Here is a 26,814-nt window from a genome sequence, read left to right as displayed (position 1 = left end):
CCTCTAAATGCCTGTGTAAACACACATGCATACCCATACATACATATGCACATACACAAACACACATGCACACATATACCACACAAATAAATAAAATACTAAGGACGGGGGAGAATAAAGATTTAACATGGTAGTTCATAATCACGGCATTGATACACTAATTCCTTGTGATCAGTGTGAAGTGTGTCATGAGTCTTTAATATTTTTCCCTTTCTCAATGGAGGTGAAGTTCACGAGATAAGACTAGTCATTGGCAAGTATGTGTCTCAGTGACACTACATGCACAACATTATGAAGCTGCTGTCCCAAGAGTGTGAGTGACTGTATTTTTAATAGGTGCACTGTTCAGATTAGCCTTTTAATGACTTACCCTCACTTCTGTGTAATATGGCATTCTCAGAAGGTTAAAAAATGCACAGAGCTAATCTTGTAAACCGGGTACTCCCTGTAACCAGCAAGTCAAAGAATATTACCAAGTCATCCCATTGGTGCATGCATTCATTCATCCAGATTGTCCGCAGTGCCTATCACCCTCAAAATCTTGGAGATGGATATAATGATAGCTGTAGTACTGAGCCAGGATTGTGGTTTACACAAGTATGGTCAAAGGAGGGCATGGCCAATGATGACCACAACTGAACTGTCAAAGCAAAGGCAACTTCCAAGATAAAACCAATGAAAAGATCAAGATGAGTTAAGAATAATATGAAGAAACTCAGCAGGCCACAGCAGGCCACTCTCTGTAAGGTCTAGGCCAGCAAACAAGATCCTCAAAAAAAAAAAAAAAAAACAAAAAACAAAAAAAAAAAAACACAGAAGGAGGAGGAGAAGCAAGGGTGTAGGAAGGGCAGGAGGAACAGGAGTGGCAGGAGAAGGAACAAGGGGGCCAAGAGGGACAGGAGGAGGAACAGAAATAGGAAGAGCAGGAGGGAGAGAGAGGCATGCTAGGCATAGGAAAGAAAATAGTGAACCTGTCCAGCTAGACTGCCAGTGAAAGTACTGTGAGGACATATTACATGCCAAGCATTTTTGTAAGAGCCAGGTGCCAACCCCACTGACACAGCCAAGACCTCCTAAGGTAAAGTCACTGGCCACAGAGCTGCTCTGGAGCAGAGCAGGATCCTCATCACTGTCCAGCTTCAGAGTTTCCTCATCAGTAGAGAATTCACACTGCAGCCATTTGTTTCTGGGTTCTTCTTTTTAATAAATCTAATTGCAAAAGGCAATTTTATGGTAGAAGCTACAGTTTGGAACAGTACACTGAAGGTGAACAAGTGACTTGAGTGAACAGTGAATGGGCACCACTACAAGCCCCTCTGGCTTCTGGGCAAGGAACAGAGCACATGACAAACCACAGCATGTCTTCTGTAATATCCTAGCCATGTCCAGCTCACAATGTGCTTACCCCACTGTATGCCCCTCCCAGAGCATGGAGAGATGGCAGGACTTTAACAAGATCAGTAACATAAGCACATACGTCTTTTCAGTAATTACTTGAAAGGAATAAGGAGAAAGCAGAGAGAAAAGAGGCTAGAAAATGTGATTTACAATATACCCAGGGTGGTAAACTCTGTGAGGAATCAGACATGAGAGATTAACTGACTCCCAAGAACATGAGTCAAGGAACTGGCAGCTTCAGAACCTGGGTGTCCACACTGCATGGGTCTGGGAATGCTATGAAAAGAGGTCTGCAGAAGACTGCTAACATGATCTAACACCACTAAACAGGCTGAGTCCCAACACAAGTAACAGTAAAATCAAATGCAAAGAATTCAAAGTGACTTGGTGTCTTAGTTGGGGTTTCATTGCTGTGAAGAGACACTATGACTGTGGCAACTCTTATAAAGAAAAACATTTAATTGGGGCTGCCTTATAGTTTCAGAGATTTAGTCCATTATCATCATGGTGGAAAGTGTGACAGCATACAGTACTGGAGAAGTACTGACAGACACAGTACTGGAGAAGGAGCTGAGAGTTCTACATCTTGATCCGAAGGCAGCGGGAGACTGTGTCATACTGGCCAGCCTTGAGCTTCTTAGACCTCAAAGCTGCCCCCACAGTGGCACACTTCCTCCAACAAGGCCACACCTCATTCCATGTGGGTGAAGCATTCAATCACGTGAGTCTATGGGGGCCATTCCTAGTCAAACTACCACACTAGATAAAACATTGTACATATAAAGTAAAGCTGTATTAAAATTTGAAATTAACATTTTAATCAAAAAGTAAAATAGTTCATCACAGAGATAGACGAGGCAGGGATGTGAGGTACATTCTTCCATAAAAGCGGTGTCGCTGCAAGCCACCGACCTACAGGGTACAATCCTTACACATGAGCTTCCAAACAAACTTCCCAATGCAGCTCCACCAGAGAAGTCACTTAGGAATCAAGGTGCTGGGGGGAGGCAGTGGAGGAAGCAAATAAGAACAAAGTGTAACAAGAAGAATGGAAATGTCACAATGAAACTCATTACTCTATGTGCTTGAATAAAACAGATAAGTAAAGCCAGATTCATATTTTATTAACGTGACAAGTATAACAAGATAAATACATCAAAAGGCTCTCAAATTACATAATTAATGTAGCTTATGTGACACATTCCTATTAATAATCTTTTATTATGTGTGAACAGTAAAATAACATTAGATAAGCAATGAAAGAATCCAACAGAGGGGCTTTCTGACGTTCAAACTGGAGTCTTATTGACACAGTGCTATCTAATACTAATCCTTGGATTTAGAAAGCAGAAATCTCTTCAGAGTGGTAAACAAACATGTTCCTACGAGACTGGAGTTTTAATTACTATCACTTCTGCAAATACGAGCTTGAAAACAATGTGCTTGGTGATGGCTCTGATGGGAGGCAGGCCACAGTGTATTCTGCAAGGCCAATTAGGTTACATAAACAAGACGACCATGATATTGAAGCAAGCTCTGGTACTAAGCCTGGTACCACATCTTAAATGTGTCTGTCTTAATTATGACTTCCAGGGAGATTTTGTGGAGAGTGGCTGCCCCCTTTCTGATGTTGTCTGTAAAGGTTGGGAGCCACTGACCATATATGCTGGTGCTCTCTAGTAACCTACTAGAATCAAAACTATGAATCAACTGGAGTAGCAGGTGTAAAAGCACAAGAGGTAGTACCAAGTAACAGTTATTTACTCGTATATAAAATAAACATTTTTGAGCAACTATATTATTCCTGAAACCAAAAGAGATATGGTTCCTGAACATAAGAAGCTAGAACCTGGTCCCTACAAAGAGACCTGATAAACACCTAAAGAGACAGAAATACAGGAAGAAAGAAAAAAGATTCCAGCCAATAAAATGAAGTCAGCCTCAAAAGACAGGGTCTATTTATAGTCTATGGCACAGGCTATAAGCACTCTTATAATTCCCAGCCAGCTTAAGTCTCTGTGCTCTGTCAAGGGGAAAGGAGTTGAGGGATGGGGGCAGCATCTTGGTAACGGTCCTCAAAGTGAAGGAGAAAAGCTCTGTTACAGCAACATCAGCTTAATTTTATTTATCTCATCATCAGAATTCCTAAGTACAATGGTATGAAGCAAATAAGGTCTGCTCCATCCTGTGCTGACCTTCCAGGCTGTCACCCCACTAAGTCAAATCACCTCTCTAAACCACTTCCTTCATCTGTGAAATGCAAATGACACGCCCTTTCTTTACTAGGTAAGAACTAAACAGAACAGATGCATACAGACCAATGAGAGGCGCCCGGCATACAGCAGGCGCCTAAAAATATGCTAGCTGCTACCTGAATGACATAAAATGCCATTTCAGCCACAAAACCAGGGCAATTATTCATAATCTTGCATTTTTACTTAAACCACTTAATTGAAGTATGATTAATAAAGAAAAATCTGTCCATATTTAATACATAAAATGTGATGAATCTGGAGATAAGTATATATCTATGGATCTTGCTTTTAGGGAAATTAACTCTCAGTGAAAGGGCCATTAAGGCCCACTAAGACTTATCCTGGGGTTTGGTGTGGTATGGTGTGGCGTGGACCTGGTAAGTCATGTTGGAAGGTTCCTTTGTGAGAGGATATCAGACCCTACTAGAATAGTGCAGATTCACACATTTATAAACTTTGTCTTGAGTATTTAATCTTAAATTAACAGTGTAAAGAGAAGGAAAGAACTCCGATTCAGTCATGTATCCCAGCTCCACATTCAGTTAGAAACAAAGAAATGTGGAATTTATAGTTCTATTACAGTGAACCCAGAAACCTAGAATTCAAAAACACTGAAGCTAATAGTGACCAACAAAACCCCAAGATACCAAGCCACCAGTTATCCCTAGCCCTAAAGTCCAGATAGGAAGGCGCCTTTCGGTCCAGTCTCTGGCTGCCCTCCCTCGCTCTGTTCAGATCACACCAATACAGTACCACTCTTTATCTGGGGTGTGAATAATCTTTATGGATCAGTTTGTTAAAACACATGGCATGTGACTGAACACCTTACAAAAGTGTTAGCAGACCCAGACAGAAATCATGGCAATGGTGTGGTCATGTGAGTGTTCTGGCATGGCTAGGAAATAAGTGAGTCTGACTTAGGAAATAAAGGCTTGGTGGTGCCTCCTGGAGTTGAATAGCATCTTTCCCAAAGTAGCTTTCTCTTTCAGTGTAGAATAATTGTTCTCAAGCTACCAACAAATACTCATCACACAGAATCAGAAAGCTCGGCTTCTAAAAACTCTGCAGACTGATATCTAGATCCTTAAGGCATAATGACTTGTAACTGTAAATACAGAAAACAAATACAATCTTCTGGTATAGCCATTTAAGAGTCACAGAGTGAGTAAATACTGCAGTGAATCCTAACACTTGAAACAGAATCTTCCAGAGTCCAGAAATCCACCTGGCTGCCAAGAATAATACTTCCGTGGTTCAGGCAATACCGGTACCCAGAGGGGTTTTCACTGACATAACCATATGAGTTACTACACGTTGGGTAAAATAGCAAAAGCAGGCATTTGTGAATGTACAGTTTGCAAATCTCTTTAAACTACTCAAAAACATTATACAAATACAGAAGATTCTAGGATATGCAGCATCTGTGTAAGATGTTTGATTATATGGGCTTCCCTCTGTTCTCGTATACCAGTCTCGCTGAATGAAGCCCTATGATGAGAACAGAACAAATACATGAGCGATTCTGGCTTTGGGCTGAGGTAGAAACAACTGCCACAGGACAAAATTCAATCAATTAGATGCCGAAGAAAACCTTTCTGTTCATCAGGCTCTAAAGAAGCGGGGTTATGCTGGGTTCCTTAGCAGTCAAACAAGCGCAGAGTGTCTCCTCGGTATTTCACACATGATTTCTATTTCAGCTCTGATGTCAAACTCGACATCACACATCATGGCACAAAGAAAGAATCAGTTTAGCTAGTTGAGTGAAACGCCAGACAGCTGCTAGCAGAGACAGGTCACGGCTGGGGAGGGGCACAGCACATTCAGTTCGCTGTGTTTTCCTTCAGAAGAATGTCAATAAAAACCATGGCCAAATGAGGTATTGAGGGGAAAGTCCCGCTATGCCGTAAACCGCTGGGTTAACCTAACAGTGGCAGGCAGGCAAGTTTGCAAAGGGGAACCCTGGCCAAACATACAGCTGCCAAGAACTTGAAGAAAGCTGTCTTTCTCTCTCAGTGTCCCAAGGAAGGGACGGGTCCCACATTTAGAAACGTTATTTCGGGGACCAATAGCAGTTTATTTTGATAGAACCACTGGATGTTTTTCCTTCAGTTCTCAACAAAGGAGCCATATTAGGAAATAATCTTGCAAAAAGCAAAGTACCCCCTCCCCCTTGCCCACGATCGATGCACACACGCGGTGCACAATGGCCGGCGCGCCCGCAATCGCCCACGCGGCCGCCGGACCCGCAGCCTCCCCGCCGCAGCCCCGGCGCCCGAGGCCCTGCCGTCGCGGGGAGCCGCGCGGCGCTCGCTCCGGGGCTGCCCGCCCCCCAGCGGGGCCCAGGGGAAGCGGCTGCCAGCGGCCGGGACGCCGATCCCCGCGGGGCAGGGGGCGCTCCGACGCCCACCTGCGGGCCTAACGGGGCGGGCGCGGGGCCGCGGCCCCGGCCCAGCACGCGGGGCTCAGCTCAGCTGTCACCCCGCCGGGCCGCGCGCGCCCAGAGGCGAGAACTTGGCGGGCGGTGGGCGCACCGAGGCGGCGGCCTCGGGGGTCCCGCGGGCCCTCCCCTCCCAGCCGGCCCCGCCGCACTCACCTTCTTCCGGGGCTGCCATTTCATCATATTTGTACAGCCGACCCGGGGCGCATCAAGATGTGGGCTGGGGGCTGGGGGCAGACGCAGGGCGGCGGCGACTGCAAGTCATGCTGCCTCCTTTCACCCCCTAGTTCTTTCCCGTGTTCACAGCGAGGGGGAAGAGCCCGGGAGAGGACGGACCGTCTTCGTCTTCGGTTCAGTGCGAAGTGCCGCGGCCACGACGCGCTCCCACGGGGCTAGGGAGTCCCAGCGGCCAGCGGCGCACTCGGGCCGGAGCGGGGCATGTTCCCCGACCCGCGCCTGCGACAGGGCCCCGCAGCCAGCGGCAGGAGCTCTCGGATCCGCCTCAGACCCCTCAGAGCAGAGACCCACGGCACGAACTGCCACAGAAACCCGGCCGGGCTCCTGCCATCCAAGCCCCTTTTGGCGAATTCTTCTCTTCTCAAAAAAAGATTAGACAAGCAATCAAACCCTCACACGCAGCCTGGAGCAATTCCCAAAATTCTGGGTGTATTTCTCGTTTGTAAAATTTAGAAAGAAAATTCCAAAGATCTGTAATCAGAGCTTCTTTGCGCAGTTCTCTGCTTCTTAGACAACTTGGGATCGTATCTGCCCTTCCGAAATGCTCACCTTCCCTGAACACAGTAAATAGGAAAACTTGGTTTGTGTGTTTAGATTTTTTTTTTTTTTTTTTTTTTTTTTTAATTCCCAAGAACCTTAGTAGGGAAAGGCTGGAAGGAAATCCTGCAAGAACCTAACTCCACAGCAGTCTGCACTAATGACTTCCTTCCCTTCAGTATGAGCACAGCCAGCCCAGCTCCAGCCACACAGAGCACAGGGTTTCTGGGTCTTAGTGCCACGACATCTACTACACAGGGGAAAAAAAAAAAAAAAGTAAAGCTACAGTTCCACAGGCGTCCACAGGCTGGCTCTGAAACCTCTCAAGAATTCTTATATTTGTGTGAGCTACAAGGAGAAATAAAAGGGGCAAGAATCCAAATCAAACGGCCACAAAGGGACCGGAGCCATGGCTGCGTGTAACTGCAGAGGACCTGTTTCCAGAGGACACTAAATTCCAGGGGCTCTCATCTCCACTAACTCCTGCATATGGCTGTGCACAAAAACTCACACAAACGCTCGTATCTTAAGTAAAATAAATAATAAATTAATCTTTTTTTAAAGGCCATAAAAATTCTTATTTAAAGAAAAGAGATCTCAAGTAAAAAAAAAAAATCAGAAACTTTTCTACTAATAAATTTAAATATAAATTTCATTTGCTTCTCTAAATTAATTGCTTTCTAATAACAAAGTCTCACTATAAAACATAGGCTGGTCTTGAACTTCTGGGGTCAAGAAATCCTTCCACTTCAGCCTCCTGAGGAGCTTAGCTAGAACTACCATACTCGGGTGGCATTAATTTTATTACTATAAAATATTGCACCCTGTCAGAGGTGGCACACCTTTAATCCCAGCATTCAGGAGGCAAAGGCAAGCCCATCTTGGAGTTCAAGGCCAGCTAGGTTTACAGAGAGAGTTACAGAACAGACAAGAGCTACACAGAACGACTCTGTCTTGAAAGACAAACAGATGCTATAGGGACTGAGTTTGTTTTTTAATTCTTCTGTGTAATGATTCCATCTTATGGATGGTGATTAATCTGTGAATACAAAATACTATATAATAACACTATCACTTATTATCCAAATGCAGGTCCACTCTCCTACCTTAAGGTTATTTTGGTAGCTGCTAATTTAACTGACAGTAGAGGTTACTATCCTCCTAACAAATGCACACAATATTAACTCATGCCATATGCATCTAATACTCCCTGTGTGCTGTCAGAACTTATGCAGGGAATCAGATGCAGGTGTCACTCACTAAAACACCCAAAACAATTACAGTTAACCTCCAGTGACATGGAGATGTCTCTATTCCACTTTCCACGTGAGGTTGCTGAGACTCAAGAAATGCTTGCTCAACTGAGATACACATAGAGAGCATGAGGTCTGGAATTCCGACCCACGGCTGGACCCTATTCCAGAGCCTGTAATTACACACTGAGTACAGCTACATGCCCATAAACCTGCCATGTCCTTGCACAGCTTCAGGGACTGGGACCTGGCTAGGATGGTAAGAAAATGACAAAGACAGACACATGAACACTTGGACAGAAAAACAGAGGTCAGGTGGTATGGGCTTTCTGATGGGGAAACCTCAGCACCCCAGAAGCTTGGCATGTTTATTATCTAGAGTTGAACAGAGGTGGCGTTATTGCATTCAGATGAACAAGGAGGTGGGGTTATTTCAGATGAACTAGGACACAGGGTCTATGGTATACACTGGATCAAGGAGACACAGCTAATCTCAGAGCAGTCTTTGTAGGGGAGCAGTCTTCAGGCCTTAAATATCCAAAGGAGAAAGCCATTGTGAACATTTTCTGCACACATCAATACTTTAACTTCAGTCCCGAAAGAAGGCTTTGCCAGCTCTCTGACCCTGAGGCTCTTGGGTTCTCGAAAAAGCTGTGCCCATGTCAACAGCACACATTCATTCACTCAGGGTTCTCTCTGATCTCTACACATCCTTCATCATCAGTGAAAGCCCTGAGTATCTGTCAACCCCTATCCTGGGCACTACAAACATAAGGAAGAAGCCGCTCCAAATCATGACTTCAGCCACAAAGAAATCCAACATTCTCAGTGTACTGTGACATACTCAGATTATTCTGGCAGCTTCATATACATATCCTGCTAGAACTGAAAATACCGTATCAACCTTCCTGAAATCATTTCTCTTCCCAACAGCTCTAGCTTCTGTCCACAATGTCACTAAACTCCCAAGATCACAGACTCACACCAGGACCTTCCTCACATCTAATCTAACACTAAGTCATTCTCTCCTTTCCTAAATGTCACTTTCAAATTCTTCTTGCTGACACCTACCTGTGAGTTCTAGGCCAGCTGGGCTACTACAGGAGACTCCTATCAAAATTCAAAGCAAAACAAGCAAAACAAGGGCAGAAAATAATGGTGAATGAATGAAATTCCATTCTACTTCACACAAAATAGAGGATACTTTGTTGTCAGAACCATATCGAGTTTATTGTACAAAGCACTGAAAGGATTAACAATAGGAAAAGGGTCCCAGCTGAAGTAGTCTCTCTGTGTGTCTGTCTGTCTCTGTCTCTCTTCTCTCTCACACTATCTCTCAGAGATGAGATTCAAGGCTGACCTTTAACACCTGTGCTCAGGATATCATCCTGGCTGAGCCTCACAAGTTGTTGGAATTATAGGTATACATCACACTCAGCCCAAAATAGCATTTAACTTTAATCTATCTAATACAAAAGAAAAATATTAACTCTGATTTTATGATCTTATAAACTTTTAAAAGTATGTGCATTAAAAGGCTAATGTGCATTAAATGGTTAAAAGGCTCATGATTACTCTTCGATAACAAACTCTTCAGATACAAACTGAAGTTCAGAGACATTACAGGACCTGCTTAAGGCCACATCCCAAGTCCAAATAAAGACCTAAGAGTCCAGGCCCCTGCTAGAGACACAAGTGGCTGATGGTTGCTTAAGGAGTAAGAAGGAGTTTTTCTTGACCGCTCTTACCTTCCGTATAACATACATTTTCAGAAGGGTACTGCAACTAGAATGAACAAATAAAATGGGTCTAAATCAAAGGGAGTTACGGGTATTGTGAACCTGCAGTGATGGAACAGAAGCTACCATGTCAAAGCTTCTAATCTGTCAAGAGGAGCCACAAACTTCCTTTCCTTTCGCTAAAGCATTCTAACAAGCCAACCAAAACACACCTGCAGACTAAATTCTATCTCCAAGTCCTAATCTGTGGTTGTTGATTTAGCCACTCAAGGCTTCACTTTCCCATATGCAAATTAGAAAACAAAACAGTTGCTAATCTTAAAGCAGTTTTCCAAAGGCATTTGCAGTCCACTTCCCCAGTCCTTGGTCTGTGAGCTCAACCTTCTTGTTCAAATATGGTTGAAATTCAGATTGTACAAAGTTATTAAACTGAGAGTAGGGATGTCCCAGAACCGTGGGCTGTATCACTAAGGGAGACAGAAAGTGCCTTGTGATGTTCAACTTACTAAGAATGATCTGGGAAGCTTTGCCTGTCTGTAGTAGGGCTCTCTGAAGCTGGCATAAAGAAGTGACCAAGTAAAGAATTAAAAACCTTGAAAAAAAAGAAAGAAAGAAAGTGCCTTGTGTTTCTGTCAAAAAAGAATCAACCCAATTACATCAGTCATCTAAAGCTCTAAAGTGTGTCTCTATTGTTTAGATATCTTACCTGTTGGTCACTTATTTGGTAATCTATGTGGTGTTTCTTCCCCTGAGTATGGAAACTGCTCTAGTTTTAATTTATTAGAGGACCAATAACTAGAAGCCTTAAAATACTAATGCCACCCTGAATCATTTTTTCTTTGTATCTTATTTAGCTGGGCCTAATATAAATTAAATTGTATTTATACCTAAGATATTCACAAGTTTACCTTATGTCAATATGTTTGCATCATTAGGAATGATTTATATTAAGCCATTAAGTTACCACAGGTCAAAATGACCTACACACACACATTAATATTACTGCTTCCAAGACTCAAACTAAACAGCAAAAATATATTTTCTAGATATTAAGCTACTAAAGAGCATTTTTATAACCTCCTGATTTTCAAAAGATATTTTAATTATTTTATGAATATATGTTTTTGCCTGCATGTATGTTTGTGCCAGAAGAGGGCATCAGAAACCCTAGAACTGGAGTTACAGACAATTGTGAGCCAGTATATGGGTGCTGGGAGTTGAACCCTGGTCCTCTGGAAGAGCAGCCAATGCTCTTCATGGTTCTTAACTGAGCCACCTAACCCCAACCTACTGACGTTTTTAACACAAAATTTTGCAAATCACTTCCCTAAACACTAATGCTGTAAGCCAGACTAGCAAATAGTATTTATTTCAGTAACTGCTTATCTATTCAAACCTGAACAAAAGCACGAGTGAGTGGTGAACACACACATTCACCTTTGTTGTCAACTTCTTCAAGAGTTTCTAAGGACTGACATGTGTTGCACTGATCATGGATAGATGCCTGGCAATCCTAGCCTCATGCTCATCTGCAGTGAGTGTGTTTTAAACACAGTGTGAAACTGTATTTGGAGAATATGGTAATTTTCCTAAAGACTTCTGAATTGTTTTTAAGTACCAAATGGAGTGTAAATAGAGTAATGACAATGGTAGACATATATCTGATAGCAAAGCTTCCTTTGTTAGCGACATCCCACACGATCAGATGCTTGAGGAATGAAAAAGTCCTATTTTGCTAAGGAAATAAAATAACTTGGCACAGTCAGCAGTGAGGTACTCAGCCCCTGGCTGCAGAAACGGCCTCCATCCTCTAAAGTTCCTCCCTCACCCCTTCTTGGCAGCAGCTCTTGAGAGGTCATGGGTTCCAATTAGTTCCACACCCACTGAGTCCCCACTATGTGCCTCAGCTCCATGCACCAAGACAGCAGTGAACGTTGTGCTGGTGAAGAAGCAGTCAGGTAGAGGTGGAGGAAGGACGGTGCGCAGCTGGCACCAGCAACCAACACTACCTGGTTGCACTACTAGCCAAGCACCAGACAGGGACTCGGGAAGCACCTCTGCCACTAGGGCTAGGGAAGCCCAAGAATAGTTAAACCTGACTGTGATTACTGGAGTAGATTTCAGAGGACAGGCTGCAGCATTCCTTCAAAAAAAAAAAAAAAAAACAGAAAGAGGCTAAGAGTAGCAGTGCTCTAGACTCAGTGAAGAGCACAAACCTGAAAGGCCAGTAACGTGGGCCACACTGGCAAGTCATCCAATAGGTCCAGATCCTAAAATGCAAAGCAAGCTGTCCTGGAGCTGCATTAGAAAGACTATGTAGCTTGCAGCAGTAGTGCATTTGGAGGCCAATGTGGGCTAATGACTGAAAACTAAAAGGGGCAGGGCTGGAGGGTGGCTCACTTGGTAATGTGACTGATGTACAAGCATCAGGACCTCAGTTTGATCCCACATAAAAAGCTAGTTGCACTGAAACACATTTATAACCACTTCACTGGGGAGGCAAATGTAGGAGGATCCCTGGGGCACTTCAGCCAGCCAGCCCAGCCTAATCAGAGAGTCCCAGGTCCTAGAGAGAGAGAGCCTGACTCATAGAACACAGTGGCATCTAAAAAGTAATGCTCAAAGGTGGGGTCCACATACATGTGTACACACACATACACATAAAGAAATATTTTTTAAAGAAAAAAAATGTTTAAACAGTTTAGAAAGCTAGGAATGCTACAAATGAATGTTAATAATACTAGTTATCATTCACTGAGTATATTCATGGGCTAAAACATTTTAAATTGTTATTTTATTTCCTTGAATAAATTATCTTGGTGCAGGAGAGGTCGCTCAGTAGTTAGGAGCAGTTACTGTGTAAGTATGAGAAGCAGAGTTCAGACCTTGGCACCCACATGACCATTAGAGTGTGGTAGTAGCGTACCCTTAAAACCTGCACCAGGGTGGGAGAGGGCGGTGGAAACAGGAGGATTGCTGGGGTTTACTGGCAGCCAACCTAGTTGAAGCATAAACTCCAAAATCAGCAAGAGGCCCTGCCACAAAGAAAGGAGATACAGAGTGATAAAAAGGGTGCCTCACAGATGCCATGCATTCACATTTATACACCAAGCACACATTCACACACAACACAAACACACATACACCCCACAGACACACATACATCACACACACACACAATAACATGAAATAACCTCTTCATGAAAGGGGACTATTAATATTCCCATTTTAGGGGCTGGAGAGATGGCTCATCAGTTAAGAGCACTGACTTCTCTTCAGAGGTCCTGAGTTCAACCACACGGTGTCTCATAATCATCTATAGTGAGATCTGGTGCTCCCTTCTGGTGTACATGCACACATGCAGGTAGAATACTGTACAAAATATAAATGGCTGAATGAATAAATAAATAAAATTAGGAAAAGGAAACTAAAAATAAAGAGATAACAAATTCCCAGAGCAGCATGTTCATAGAGTGATGGAAAAGAGGTTTGAGTTACTATCCAGAAGCCAGAATTAGATTACAATGATGAGCCTGCACAAGATTTCACACAAGCTATTGGCAAACTTATTTGAGTTTTATGTTGATAATTCTCTAAATACAGTGGAAAAAAGAATAAAAGAACAATAAAGACAAGAAAGTAAAATAAGTTTCTGTAGCAATTAAATCAATAAGGAATGAAGCAGCTTTGAATTAGAGCAGCACAAAAAAAATTAAAAAAAAAAAAAAAGGCCTTCTAGTTTTGCGCAGTGGCAGTATCGTAGCCAATGAGGTTTATCCGAGGCGCGATTATTGCTAATTGAAAAAAAAAAGGCCTTCTTAGGAGACCCTGCTTGTGAAAGGGGCCAAGAGGGAAGGACTTCAGAATTATCTTGGGGCTGGAGAGATGACTCAGGGGTGAAGAGCACTGGTTGTTCTTCCAGAGGTTCATTCCCAGCACCAACATGGCAGTTCACAACTGTCTATAACTCCAGTTCCAGGGGATCTGACAACTTCCACAGACACATGCAGGCAAAACATCAACACGCATAAAATGAAAATAAATGAATTCTATAAAAGAGAGTTATCTCAAAATGTGTGCCATCTTTCAGAAAAACAGGGGCTCTATTAATTAAAGTATAGCTGACATAAAGAACAGGTAGACTCTGAATTCAGCTTGCGACCTGTAGAGCACAAGGTACGGAGACGACAGATGAAGCAACAGGGAATAGAGATAGATAGATAGATAGATAGATAGATAGATAGATAGATAGATAGATAGATAGACAGACGGATAGATGATAGAAAGATAGATAGATAGATAGATAGATAGATAGATAGGATAAAGAAATAAATCCTAGATAGAAAAATATGCCTATAGATAGACAAATGATAGATGATAGATATGATAGAGATTATAAACAAATAAATGATAGATGACAGATGAAAATGATGACAAATGAAAATACAAATAGATGATAGATAGATATGATAGAGGATAAATAGATAAATGATAGAAAGACAATACATGACACATGCTAGATAGACAGACAGATGATAGATATAGATGACAGATGATAGAGATACAGATAGACAGATGATAGAGATATAGATGACAGATAATAGACAGATGATAAAGATATAGATTACAGATAGGTGATTGACATGATACAATTAACAGACAAGTCAGTATCCATATAAATACATACATTCATAAACACAACTATAAAGACTATGTTAACAATACATAAAACTTTATGTTTATAAAAGTTCTCCAAGGATGGAATGTGAACCAAGATGAGAGATAAAGGAGGGGGCTAAGACATGGGGGAGGGAGAAGAGAAAGGGGCAAGGGAGGACAAAAACAGACAAGACCTAACTTGAATCTTAAGCAATGTTTTATTTTTTCTTTTACTTTATGTGCATTGGTTTTTTCCTGCATATATGTCTGTGTGATGGTTTCCAGTCCCCTGGAACTGGGTTACAGACAGCTATGAGCTGCCATGTGAGTGCTGGAAATTGAACCCAGAAAGAAAAGACAGTGCTCTTAGCTGCTGAACCATCCCTCCAGCCCGTAATGTTACATTTTTAATTTGGGGGAGAGGACAGAATCTCCTATATCCCAGGCTGGTCTGAACTACATAGATAGCCAAGGAAAAATTTAAACTTCTGCTCTTTCTGCTTCTACCTCCCCAGGGCTGGTACTACAGGCTTTGGCCAGCCCTCCTGGTTTAATGTATTTCTTTTGAAAACTACAGCTGCCTTCATGGCCAGACAGAATGGGCAGGCTAACTGCTTTCCTGAAGGCAGAAATTATTATTTCAGTAATACTACCCGATACAAACTCAAGAGACATTTGCTACCTATGTGATTATGTGTTCTTAATTTTCCTGTGTCTGAATTTTTAACAGTTTCAATGGCTTAATATCACCTACCTAAATATGGCTGTTGGAAAAATTATATGTCTGATCATATACACACATATGCATAAATATCTCCACTAAAAGGACAAGCCTGTATATTTAAATACAGTTGTTGCCATTGTAGTTTACTGTGCTACCTGTTTGAGTTTGGTTTTTAATTTTCTTTCTTGTCGTACCATAGGTTGGTTGTATACTGATGAAGTAGTTTAGCACATCTATTGCAGTGGTGTTTTCCAATGTGATTACTGCTGCTATCCATGACAGAACAGCTTGCTAGGCTGACATAACTAAATGACTGGACAAAATAAAGGAAGATGCTGCTTCAAAGCATTTTAGACAACAGGCAGCATCATGCTGTGAACGTTGAAAAGTAGAGAAAGTACAGAAAGCCCTGCAATGACCCTGGCCATTTTCCCTAGAGGTACAATCCAAGATCTCTTGCTGCCTCGGACAGGCCCAAAAGGAACACAACAAGCCTCGTAGAATTGGGAAAACATGAGAAAATAAAACAGCTGGAATGTTCCAACTAGACAAGTAGATGAAGCTACAGAGATACATAGCTCCAAAAACCAGCTCAGAGACCTTCATTAGCTGAATGCCAATTTGCTTAGTGTTCATCAGAATCTCTACACAGTGAAGATGGAAGCTATACATAGCACAACTGTCTAGAGCCCCTAAGGGCTACAATGCCTCCAAGTCCCTCCCACACTATCAAGCTGAACGACATCACCCCAGAAATTCAATAGAGAGTTCAGAAAGTCAGACCTTCATCCTTCCTGGGTCTTTGCCCAAAGGAGCCTTGGGCATCATCAGTCCTTACTGCTCTGCTCACAACAGCTAAGGAAGCAGCATCCACGTCTGTCACAGAGGACCAGATAAAGAAAAAGTGATTTATATCCACAGTGGAATATTTTTTTCAGACATAAAGAAGAATAAAATTGTGTCATTTGCAGGAAAACAGATGCAAATGGAGACAAAAGCCACATTTCCTCTCATTTATGGTTCCTAGATTTTATATCAATGCATAAAATCACATATGTACATGTGACATGAGAATAAAAGTGAAACTGTTTGGAGACAAAGGGAATCGTGGGAATTAAAATGTGAAGAAGGGAAGATTATCTGGGTGTGGAGACCATGTTCAAGGTTCATATATGCCTGTATGAAAATATCCTTATGTAACATAATACCATGTACACTAAAAAGGAACAAGGCAACTGCCCCCCCTCCCCAAATGTCACCTTGCTAGGCATGAAGGCACAGGCCTGTAAAAAACCCAGTACTTGGAAAGTTGAGGAAGGGGGATTGAAACTTTAAAGCCCTCCTGGATACATGAGATTCTGTCTCAAAAAGAGAAGGAAAAAAAAATTAAAACTGTGTCACATCCAAGTAAAAGACTGTGTCTACAGCCAAGTCCACTCTGACTTTTCCAAAGCTTAAGAAGTGCAAAAATTCAGCAAATAACTGTCTGCCTGAACTCTGACAGAAGGCAACACGGACAAGCACTCAACAGACATGCCTAGCACTCACCTCCCATAATGCTCATCCAGTGATGTGGGTGCTGGCCAAAAAGGGCTTTCTTATCTCTCTGGCAAGTAGGCAGTCCACTATCATAAGAAACTGGGAGGACTGAGACACGCTGTGACACAGGAAATTCAAAACTGCCCTGGGCGAGAAAGTAAATGCTATCTCAAAAAAAAAGTAAATAAATGACATTCATAGAACTAAAACTTGAAAATGAATATATATTTTTTTTTCCTTTTTGAGAAGCAGGTAGAGCAGCCTGCTCCATTCACAGCTCCATTCACCATGTGGAAATTGGGGATTTCCACATGGTGTGATTCTTAGTGGAGTGTCTGTCCTGACTTGGTGGCAGATGGGAGGTGACATGCAGATGAGCAGCCAATACCACAGAGGACATACCTCACACCTCAGGCTTCACAGAGATAGCCTGCTGCAGCTCCAGCCTCAGCAGTTCCAGCTCTGGGCATCAGCACAATTCTTAGCTGTTCTCCTTGATTTCCACCTACTTTCTTAGCCTGACTTACCAGCCTTTTTTATTTTTTTAATTTGTGTGTGGGTGTTTTTCCTACATGTATGACTGTGCACCACTTGTGTGCCACAGGAGCCAGAAGAGGGTGTCAGATCCCTGAAACTTGATGGATGGGTGGTTATAAGGCACCATATGGGTGCTAGGAACCAATCCTTGTCCTCTGGGAAAGCAGCCATCCCTCCAGCCCCAACTAGCCTGATTTCTTAATGACTCAATAAGCCACTCAACAAACGCTTTTAACTAAAATAATTATAGTTGCTCTCTGTTTCTTCTTAGATATTTGATTTTAACTGTACTGGGAAACCTTTTTCTTGCATGAGCACACCCAGGAGTCTGTTGGAGAGCTCCAGAGCAAAGTTAGCTTCTCTGCTGCAAATTCTCCTTTAGAGAACTGAATGGGTCTCTAACACACTAGTAAACAGAATGTCCATCCATGCAGTAGTTCAGGCGCAAAACTTTGCAGTTGCCTTTGAGCTCTCAGTTCCCTTTTCTGATATTCACGGCCTAAGCAAGCCCTCAACAACATCCATGTAAGACCTAACCCTAACCCCAACACTTCTCATCTCTCTGCACTTTCCCTCTCAGCCACCCACGCATGTCATCAGTGTCATCCAGGCTCCATACTGCCATAGTTTCCACTAGCAATAATTATTCTAAAAGAAAATAAAAATTATTGCCCAAAAACTTTTTTAACTGCAGGAATGCCAGTACTATCGCTTTCTATCTTCCTTATTATCAGGGAAACTTTTGTATTACCAAAGATGAGAAGATAAGATGGTCTTTAGATAGTTTAATAAACACATTTAAAACACTTTAAAATTCTTAGATGAGATAGAAATCACTTGTCAAAAGTACAATCTTATTTGTCAAAACATGAAGCTGGAAATAAGGGAAGACAGAAATACCAGGCTTGGCGCTGCCAAGCTGACAGGCTGTCTTAAGTGAGGCAGTCAAAACATTCATATGCTAATTTTTAAAGTGCTGCCTCTCTGGCCACCCCATAAAACCAAGAGCAAGCTTTGTGTTCCTGCTCTAAAGGTGCATGAATATGTCAGATAATGAGCATCCTGATTACCAAATTAAGCAACAGCAGTTCATATCAAGAAGAGTTTCCCATTCAGCTGACTATGCATGTAAGTGCTCACTGACTTGTTTGGGAAGTAACTCAGAAAGAGTCGAGCCTACAAAAATACTCTTCACAAGTCTGCCACCTAACAGTCACTTGCAGTAGCACAGAACACCAGAGACAACTTTCAGGGTCAATAGCTAGGCTTAGCTGTTATACTAAATAGTAAAATCTGAACCACCAAGCCATCAAAATATAGTTAAAGGTTCATGATGGCTCATGACAGTAGGGCTGCCATGAGTCTGAGGCTAGCTCAGCAGAGTAGAGCTCTGTTTCAAAACAGCAAACAAGTAAGTATACATATCTGAAAGAAATGTTTTTCTCCACTATTTTTTTCTTTTTCTGGGGTTGCGTACTAGTGCTGGGGTTGCATACTGGTGCTAAGGCCTTGCCTGCTTGGCAAGTAGGTGGCACTGAGCTCTATGCCCAGCCTGAAAAGGTCTTCATCTGCCCTTCCCAAGTGGTCCCCCTTCTTGCAAAGCTAATAATGCTCCAGAGAGCAGCTCCATGAAATGCTCTCCCCATCAGGTGGGGGAAATCACAACTATTTTCTCACACCTCACCAGGTTCCTGAAATACAGACTACTCAGTTCTGCTTGGTTATCTCTAGATAACCAAGTGGGATATCTCTAGACTTGAATCCCTATACCCTGTGGTTAAAAGGGAATGGGCACATGTTGTACAATTACGTTTATACAGAGTACCCAGAGAGGGGAAGTCCATGCAGGCAGAACATAGATAAGGATGTCAGAGATTAGGGAAGCAAAGCCTGCCTGCCTGCCTGCTAATATGTATGGAGTTTCTGGAGCCAAACAGTGGGGATGAATGCACAGCTTCATTGTTTATACAAAAGGCCATGGGATTACACACTTCAGGAAGCTGGATTTGATGGTGTATAAATTAGAGCTTAATAAAACCATTATAAAAATTTAGTCAGCTGTTACAGTTTGAACATGTAATGTCCCCACTGGCTCCTAGGTTTGAATACCCACTTCTTAGCTGGTATTTGTGGATGCACTTTCTGGTCCTAGGGCCCAAGAGACAGAGGCTGGAGGGCTGGATCTGAACCCAGCTGTCATGTGATAAAGGCTGTCAAATCACAGCCATGAGTTGTTTTCAACCACAAGCTAGAATGAATCCTTTCTCCCTGAAGTTGTTTTTGTCAGGTGTTCTGTTACAGTGATTGGAAAACTGGCTTTCTCAAATTCATTTCAGAAGCTAAACTAAGGCAGGCATGCGGTAACCACCCTGAAATCCCAGGAGAGACACAGGATCAGGGTTCCAAGCCCAACCTCAGCTACAAAACAATTTTGATGCATGAAAAAAAGGACCAACGACAAAAAATTAGTTCACGTGTAATTCTCTCAGCTGCAATGTTTTTCTTTCATGAATTATGTATTTGTTTAAAAGGTAGGGTCTCACTACATGGACCCAAGCTGGTCCAAATTCCTGGGCTTAAGCAATCCTGATTCAGCTTCCTAAGTAGCTCAGACTACAGGCATGAACTATTGTGCCTAATTTCTCATAAATCTTTTAAATCATCCGCACAAACTATGCCATGTTTTCTACACTAGACAATAAAAAACAATCTAGCAAACCAATATCAGCAAGAAAAAAGATATGTGCTGCATATCTTTTTATCATAGTATATGCCACAGAATGAATACTCTTCTGTAATTGTCATTTGAAAAACACCTATATACAATATACCTACATACAACATAGGTGGTGAATACCTATAACCTCAACAGCTGCAATCAGAAGAATTAAATTTCAGCAAACTGAGACTCACTCTCAAGAAAAACAGAAAGGGGATGTGATGTTGGGATGACTCAGCTGATAAAGTACCTGTCGCACAAGCATGAAAACCTCAGTACAGATTTCTAGAACAGACTTTCCCTGTGTCTGGCTTTTATTTGTTTAAAAGGCAGGGTCTCACTACATGGCCTTAGGCTGGCCCAAATTCCTGGCCTTAAGCCATCCTGATTCAGGCCCCTAAGTAGCTCAGACTACAGGCATGAACTATTATGCCTAATTTCTCATAAATCTTTAAAATCATCAGCACAAACTATACCATTTGTTTTCTACACAATAAAAATGAGCTAGCAAACCAGGCAAATCCCTGGAACTCAGTGGCAAATATGGAAGTTGATTTCTCTGAGGACCAGCACCAAACTTAGGCTATCCTCCCTTGGGGGCACTTGCCTTAAACTGCTGAGCCATCTCACCAGCCCCTATACACTCTTAAAAATGAAAAAACTATGTAATCCTTTTTTTTTTTTCAGCCTCCCTAAAAAAGATGTAGGTTGTTTTATGTAATTCTCAGTATTTTTAACATTGTCACTTCAAGGATAAAAAATTTAAAGTTTAATCCTAAAACATAGTGACAATACTATCAAAATTATACTAAAAAAAAAAATCTTAGGGACCTATTCAAATACTATATACTATTTAGACATTGCTTGCTAAAAGTGTCCAATATATATATATATATATATATATATATATATATATATATATAATCAAAAATTTTTTTTCAATCATGGATACAGAATCTGCCCATGTATTGCAGCCTTTTATACCTCTAAATGAACTTTCCATACTAAGCTATATCCCATAAACCATGCCCGGTACTTATTTAAAGTATTCCTCAGTAACATTTGCTCATTATAAATTCCATTTCAATTTTTAGAATGAGATTTAATCATTTTATTTTCATGAGTGTGTATTTTTCCTGCATGTGTATAAGAGCACCAAATAGGTATAGTGCCTTTGGCACCCAGAAGAAGGTGTCAGGCTCTCAAAACTGTAGCTTTGGTGAGAAGTGGAAGGGGTGGGGAGGGGAGGCAGTGAGGCACCATGTGAGTGCTGCAAACCTGGATTCTCTGCAAAAGCAGTTAATGCTCTTAACAACTGAGCCATGTCTCCAGCCCTCCTCTATATTTGCAGCATGATGGCCCATTGAGTAGAATGGAGTGCTGTAGATCATGAGCAGAATGGAGTGCTGTAGATCATGAGTAGCACGAAATGTTTTAGAACACTGAGGTGAACGGAGTGCTGTAGGATATACGGTAGAATGTAGTGCTGTAGAATACTGAGTGGAATAGTATTTATCTTTTGAACTTTGTTCTCATTTCTGAATGAATATATTTGGATTTATTAAATGTAAAGTGTTTGGTGTCAGTACTGTGTCTTAATTTTACATAGAATTGTTAAAAGTTTGATCTAAAAAATCCTAGTGTACAAATAATAAACACAGAAGAACAATGTCAGGGTTCTTTCTTGTTATTATTGGCTGGGGGTAGGAGGAGGTGTGCCACTAAACATGTGTACAGCTCAAACGAGATTTCAGGAGTCACTTCTTCCTTCCCACTCTTGATTCTGAGGATTGAAGGCAGATTGTCAGGCTTGTGTGGTAAGAGCTTTTACCCACAAATAGTCAAATACTCAAAACAGGCAACAGTTCTACCTCAGTACCAGTCAGATTCAGTTGGTTTTTAGCACTAGACCCTAACTTGTGACTTTACATTTTCTCACAAAAGTCCTCTAGCTCTTTGGATAAGAGTAGCAAACAGGAAAATGTGGAGGAAAACCAGGGTTTTTTCGGTTATGTGGAGAATTCAAAGAAGGCTCTCAGCACAAAGGCAGCTAAGCATTTGCTAAGTACTTTGGGTATTTTCTGAGCAGTTAGGAAACAAAACAATGGAGAACTGAGGCTCTGCTCCTTTTCCTCTTGGGATCCTCTGATGTGCAAGGTACAGACATGAACAATTGGACTGTGGACAGCATTAATGCGATATATTAATGGTATATCATTAAGAGAGTATATCAAACATGTAATAAGTCTTTAAGATATCATACATAGTACCAAGAATGTGAAATGTGATTTGGCACTCCACTAGCAGACAGCACCACGGTGCACAGTGAGTCCTGCAAGGCCCCAGTTCCGTCTGTAATTTGCTCATATAAATGCACGGCACCAGATGGTCTTAGAGACTACCATTCTGCACACACTTGTAGGCCAGCACCCATATCTAGTGCACACTATGGGGGCCCAGGCTTGAGCAGCACCAATGCTTTATCCTTTGTTTGTTTCCTAACAGAAACCACTTTATTTTTATGCCCACTTCCTAAAATCTATATTCTCAAACCCAATATACATAGCTAAGCCATATTTGCTGTGACCTTGCTAAACCATATCCAAGGAAGATACAAAGTGCCTCCTTAACATGGAACACATTAGAAAAATCATTACCCCCCCTTATCCAATATGGCAGTCATATGCCTCCACTAGTGAAAATCCTATTTCATTTATTAACTACAATTTTTGCAATTTTAGTAAAGAGTATAAACTGGAGCTTTTGTTGAATTTTAATGCTAGTTTTCAATATTACAATAATTTTGTACTTGTTCATCTGTTGGTATCTAGCTCAACTAGACACATCATGTGAGCCTATTCACAAGAGGCAGCTGTGGTAGCAATTTGTTCCTGGTTTAACAATATACTGTTAAATATGGTCATTTGCTTCTATCACAAGTGTCATCAAGTCATGGATCCTCAGATTAGTTTCTACTATGCAACTGTCCCGTTAGGAATTATGTGTGGCAAGAAAATACAAAAATATGTCTTTAATGTGTAAAATCTTAGGATTTTTGTTATATCAAAAAAGAAAAGCAAATCTCAAAGGTCACAAAAGAAATCTACTTTTTTAGAAAAATAAGGTTCAAGATAAGAATGCTAGAAAAAATGTGATCTTGTATCCAAACATCAAAAAGGAATGTGAGCATGATTTAGGGTTACAGACATGATTCTCCCTGGAAGGAACTGAATGGCTCCCCAGAGGCCAATCCCAGCTGGCCTACAAATGGCAGTTACTGGAGGGAGTCTTCAGGTTCAAACACAGGTCTGCAATCCCAAGTTCAGAGATGCCAAATGCTTTTTAAATCAACAATATGAGGAAGACACTGGTAGTGGCAACAGGAATTACAAAATTGCTGATTTTCGGTGTATTGTTTTTCCTCTATGCTATACTATACTACTACATCCGAACTCCTTCAGCACAGATAGCAAAGTTCACTTCTCATCTTAAGGTCTGAGACTATAGGACTGACCTTCATGTGTCTTTTGGCTTAGAGAGCAAAATAATAATGATAATCATTAAGTGTCTATCATTTCTTGGTAGGTTCACCATACTTAATATAAACAGAACGCTCCAAAGTATGATTTTCCAGAACATGTTCGATGTTCTATCTCTAGTTGTAGCTAAATTAGCAATTTCAGTTGAGGTCTTTTCTATGTTTCTCTCTCACTTTCTCTCCAAAAATTACACTTCTTCAACAAGTTGGAGAATCCAGACTAGTCTAGGACTGAATGGACATCTGCCCAAACCAAAAATTCTAATTAACACTTGTGGGAACTATAAAATAATATTCAACTATCGTGTTGGCATGAACTATTCTTTTGTGGACCTAAGACCTAACTAAAGCTTTGTAAGGTAGATACTTTGAGGCTCAGAATATGATCTCCAGAGTATGAAATACTTAGGGACTTGAACTGAAGGAAAAGAGCTCAGACATAGCATGTGTCATGACCCTCTTCTGCCCTTCTTTATCCTGATTCTTCTTCTCCTGTAAGGAGGACCATAGAAACAAGAAGTTTACTTCCACAAGGCAATTATAGAAACCAGACACCTAATATCCACGGGGGGTGGGGGGGAGACAACTAGAAATGTTACTGTTAACCTTCTCCTGTCTTTCTGAGTAAGTGCTGGCTAAAGAAAACTCCCAACTTACCTGTCTAGAAGTCTGTGAACCTCCTTCTAAAAGCCCTGTTCCACACACAAGAGGAAGGTAGCTAAAGAGAAAGGCCTTCTGGGTCCCCCAAAACCCTTTCCAACTACTGCTGCTGTATCATTCCCTTCTTAGCCCAATCATATCTCTCCAAGACTTTCTGTCTTCAACATTCCTAAATGTAGAACAGTCTTCTCTGAAGAAACCTGTGATTCATGAAACATGAGTAAAGTAAACTGGTTATGCTTCCCGTTGTCTTTGCCCCCGTTAGTCTGTCTTTAACTGAGTTATTTTAGACGTGAATTGAAAATCTAGGGAGTGGAGAAAATTTTTCCTTTCCTTCAATGTACTTGAAAACTGCACATCAAAACAGAAAGAACTGGGGTTTTGGCAAAAAGGGTAAGCTTGCTAAAAGCTTTAGCTATGGAGACTGTTCAACTGGCTAACAGTCAGAGAGTCAAGGCCCTGGACCCTTGAACACACATGCCCTCAGACAGAAATGGCACTTTACAAATTAGAGGAAGAGAAAGATCTCCAAAGAGGGAACATTCTAGATCGTCTAGGTGGGTCCTAAATACAATCAAACATGCTTTTTACAGTGGAGGCACAGAAAGATTTTGTTGCAGAAGCAGGAGGCAATGTGTGACTGAGGCAAGATGCCATGGTGCTTTGAAGGTGGAAGGAACAGGAGGAAAAGATGGCAGGGAACAGTAGCTCTAGAAGATGACACAGATAAACTGAATTTCTCAAGAGACACTGTGCTTGAACTCAAGGTCATCCAGATTGTTTGCATTTTCCTGATTGGAGCACCAGGACCTGTGGGGATACAATGCTGTAGGATAAATAGATCGAGATGTCAGAGTTATACTGGGCTAGTTTCAGTTCATTTGGACAACTATCATTTTCAACTCTGTGTCTGACCTAGCGCTTCTGTCACTGCTGAGTAAACTGGATGCCAGGCCAACCCTGGCATCCACAAGTATGACGTGGGGAATGGAAATGCACCTGGGTCCCTCAGGACACTCCCTTCTTACCTGTGTGCTGAGCACAACTGAACAGTACAGAGGTTCATGGTGGTCTCTTTTCTTTCTGGAGCTATGGCACCCATGGAATCTCTTTTCAGAAGGACCATGTCTTCTGGGGACCTGTCTTGCTCTAGATAACTTTGGTTTCTGCATCAGAGCCACTTGTGTTTGGCTATGAATGAACTACTTTCCCATCTCAGATGTTTTCACATGATGTTATTACATCACTATGAGCAACAGAAACAAGTTCTTTCTAGCGAGCTCCAGGGAATGCAGTTTTCCAAGTTACCTGGTAACAGTGTGTCACCAGGTAACAATGACTTTGGACTTCTGAGCCTATAGATCTTTGTTGTTATTGTTATTGTTCTGAGACAGGGTCATAGCTCTGGTTGACCTCAAACTTGACATGTAGGCTATGTAGCTAAGACCCCAAATTTATAAGTCCCCTGCCACCACCTTCCAAGTGCTGGGATTACAGGTGTGTACCACCACTCTAGGTTCACCCAGATCTTTATGAAAGCAAGTCTCTGTTGTTTAACCCACTGAATCTGTGGTAATTCATGAAGCAGAAACAGAAAACAAAGAACATGTGTCCTGAGAGACTGACAGGTTTCTGCCTGGGCTCCAAAGAGCTTTCTGTTTCATCCTTTCACATATCAGCATGTATATTTTGCCACTGAGTCCCATAACATACCAATGTTGCAAATTTCAACATTTTACTTAGTCCAACCAGAGCTTTACCCAGTATACAAGCAAACCCAATAAAGTTAAAATACTAGAGGCCATGCAGGGTCATTAGAAAAGAAGTCATGGTCTCTAACAGCAAAATGCATTTGTCCCTAAAGCTTAAAAAAGCTCAAAACATTTCTACAAAGGGAGTTGACCTTTAGGTAGGCTGCTTCTAAAACGTTCTGCCTTGAAATTCAAGTCTGTACCTGGGAGAATTCCCCAATATAATCACATCAACTCAATATATCAACATGAATTTGTCAGCCAAATAATGTAATAAAATTTTATATTTTTGCCCTAAAGAAAAGGTGGGTTTGAAAGAAAAAAAAAAAAAGAAATTGGAAGTGACTAGAATGTAAAACAGCCATGTGAAAAGGAAAATTCAGTCAGAGGTAATGTAAAAGAATGTCTACTGTCAGGCAATGGTGGCAGATACCTTTAGGCCAAGCACTCTCATGAGGCAGAAGCAGGTGGCGTACTATGAGTTCAAGGCCAGCATGGGATAAATGGTAAGAAGAGAAAGAAAAGGAGGCTTACTCCAATTGGGAGAGAACAGCATGAGTACTCAAGAGAAGTGAGTACGGAGAGGTTAGATTCAAAACATGGAGAAGAGGGCTGGAGAGACAGCCCAGCAGTTAAGAGCACTGGCTGTTCTTCGAGAATCCTGCGTTCAATACCCAGCGCCCATAGAGTAGCTCACAACCAGCTATAACTGTAGCCCCATGAATTCTGATGCTCTCTTCTGGTGTGCAAATGTACATGCAGACAAAACACCCATATGCATAAAATACATACATACATACATACATACATACATACATACATACATACATA

At 41.6% G+C, this 26,814-nt stretch overlaps 1 protein-coding gene and 1 pseudogene across 3 annotated transcripts in view; one reads left to right on the top strand and one right to left on the bottom strand.

Moving 5' to 3' along the window:
- The window catches only part of Ttc28 (tetratricopeptide repeat domain 28), a 412,775-nt gene that overhangs the window by 314,789 nt on the left and 71,172 nt on the right, over positions 1-26,814 (bottom strand). Inside the window, exon 1 of one of the 3 annotated variants that reach the window (XM_055605849.1) lies at positions 6,247-7,046. The exons of the other annotated variants lie outside the window; for them this stretch is intronic. Coding sequence (XP_055461824.1) covers positions 6,247-6,273 — 27 coding nt within the window. The 5' untranslated portion in view covers positions 6,274-7,046. Of the gene's footprint in view, positions 1-6,246; positions 7,047-26,814 lie in introns of those variants that run through there. 3 annotated transcript variants of the gene reach the window in all.
- LOC129676192 (U4 spliceosomal RNA) lies at positions 13,594-13,743 on the top strand (annotated as a pseudogene).

Source organism: Psammomys obesus, unplaced genomic scaffold (assembly GCF_907164565.1).
Source record: "Psammomys obesus unplaced genomic scaffold, mPsaObe1.curated_primary_1811, whole genome shotgun sequence".
NCBI lineage: Eukaryota > Metazoa > Chordata > Mammalia > Rodentia > Muridae > Psammomys > Psammomys obesus.
This window is presented reverse-complemented; position numbering and strand designations above follow the sequence as displayed.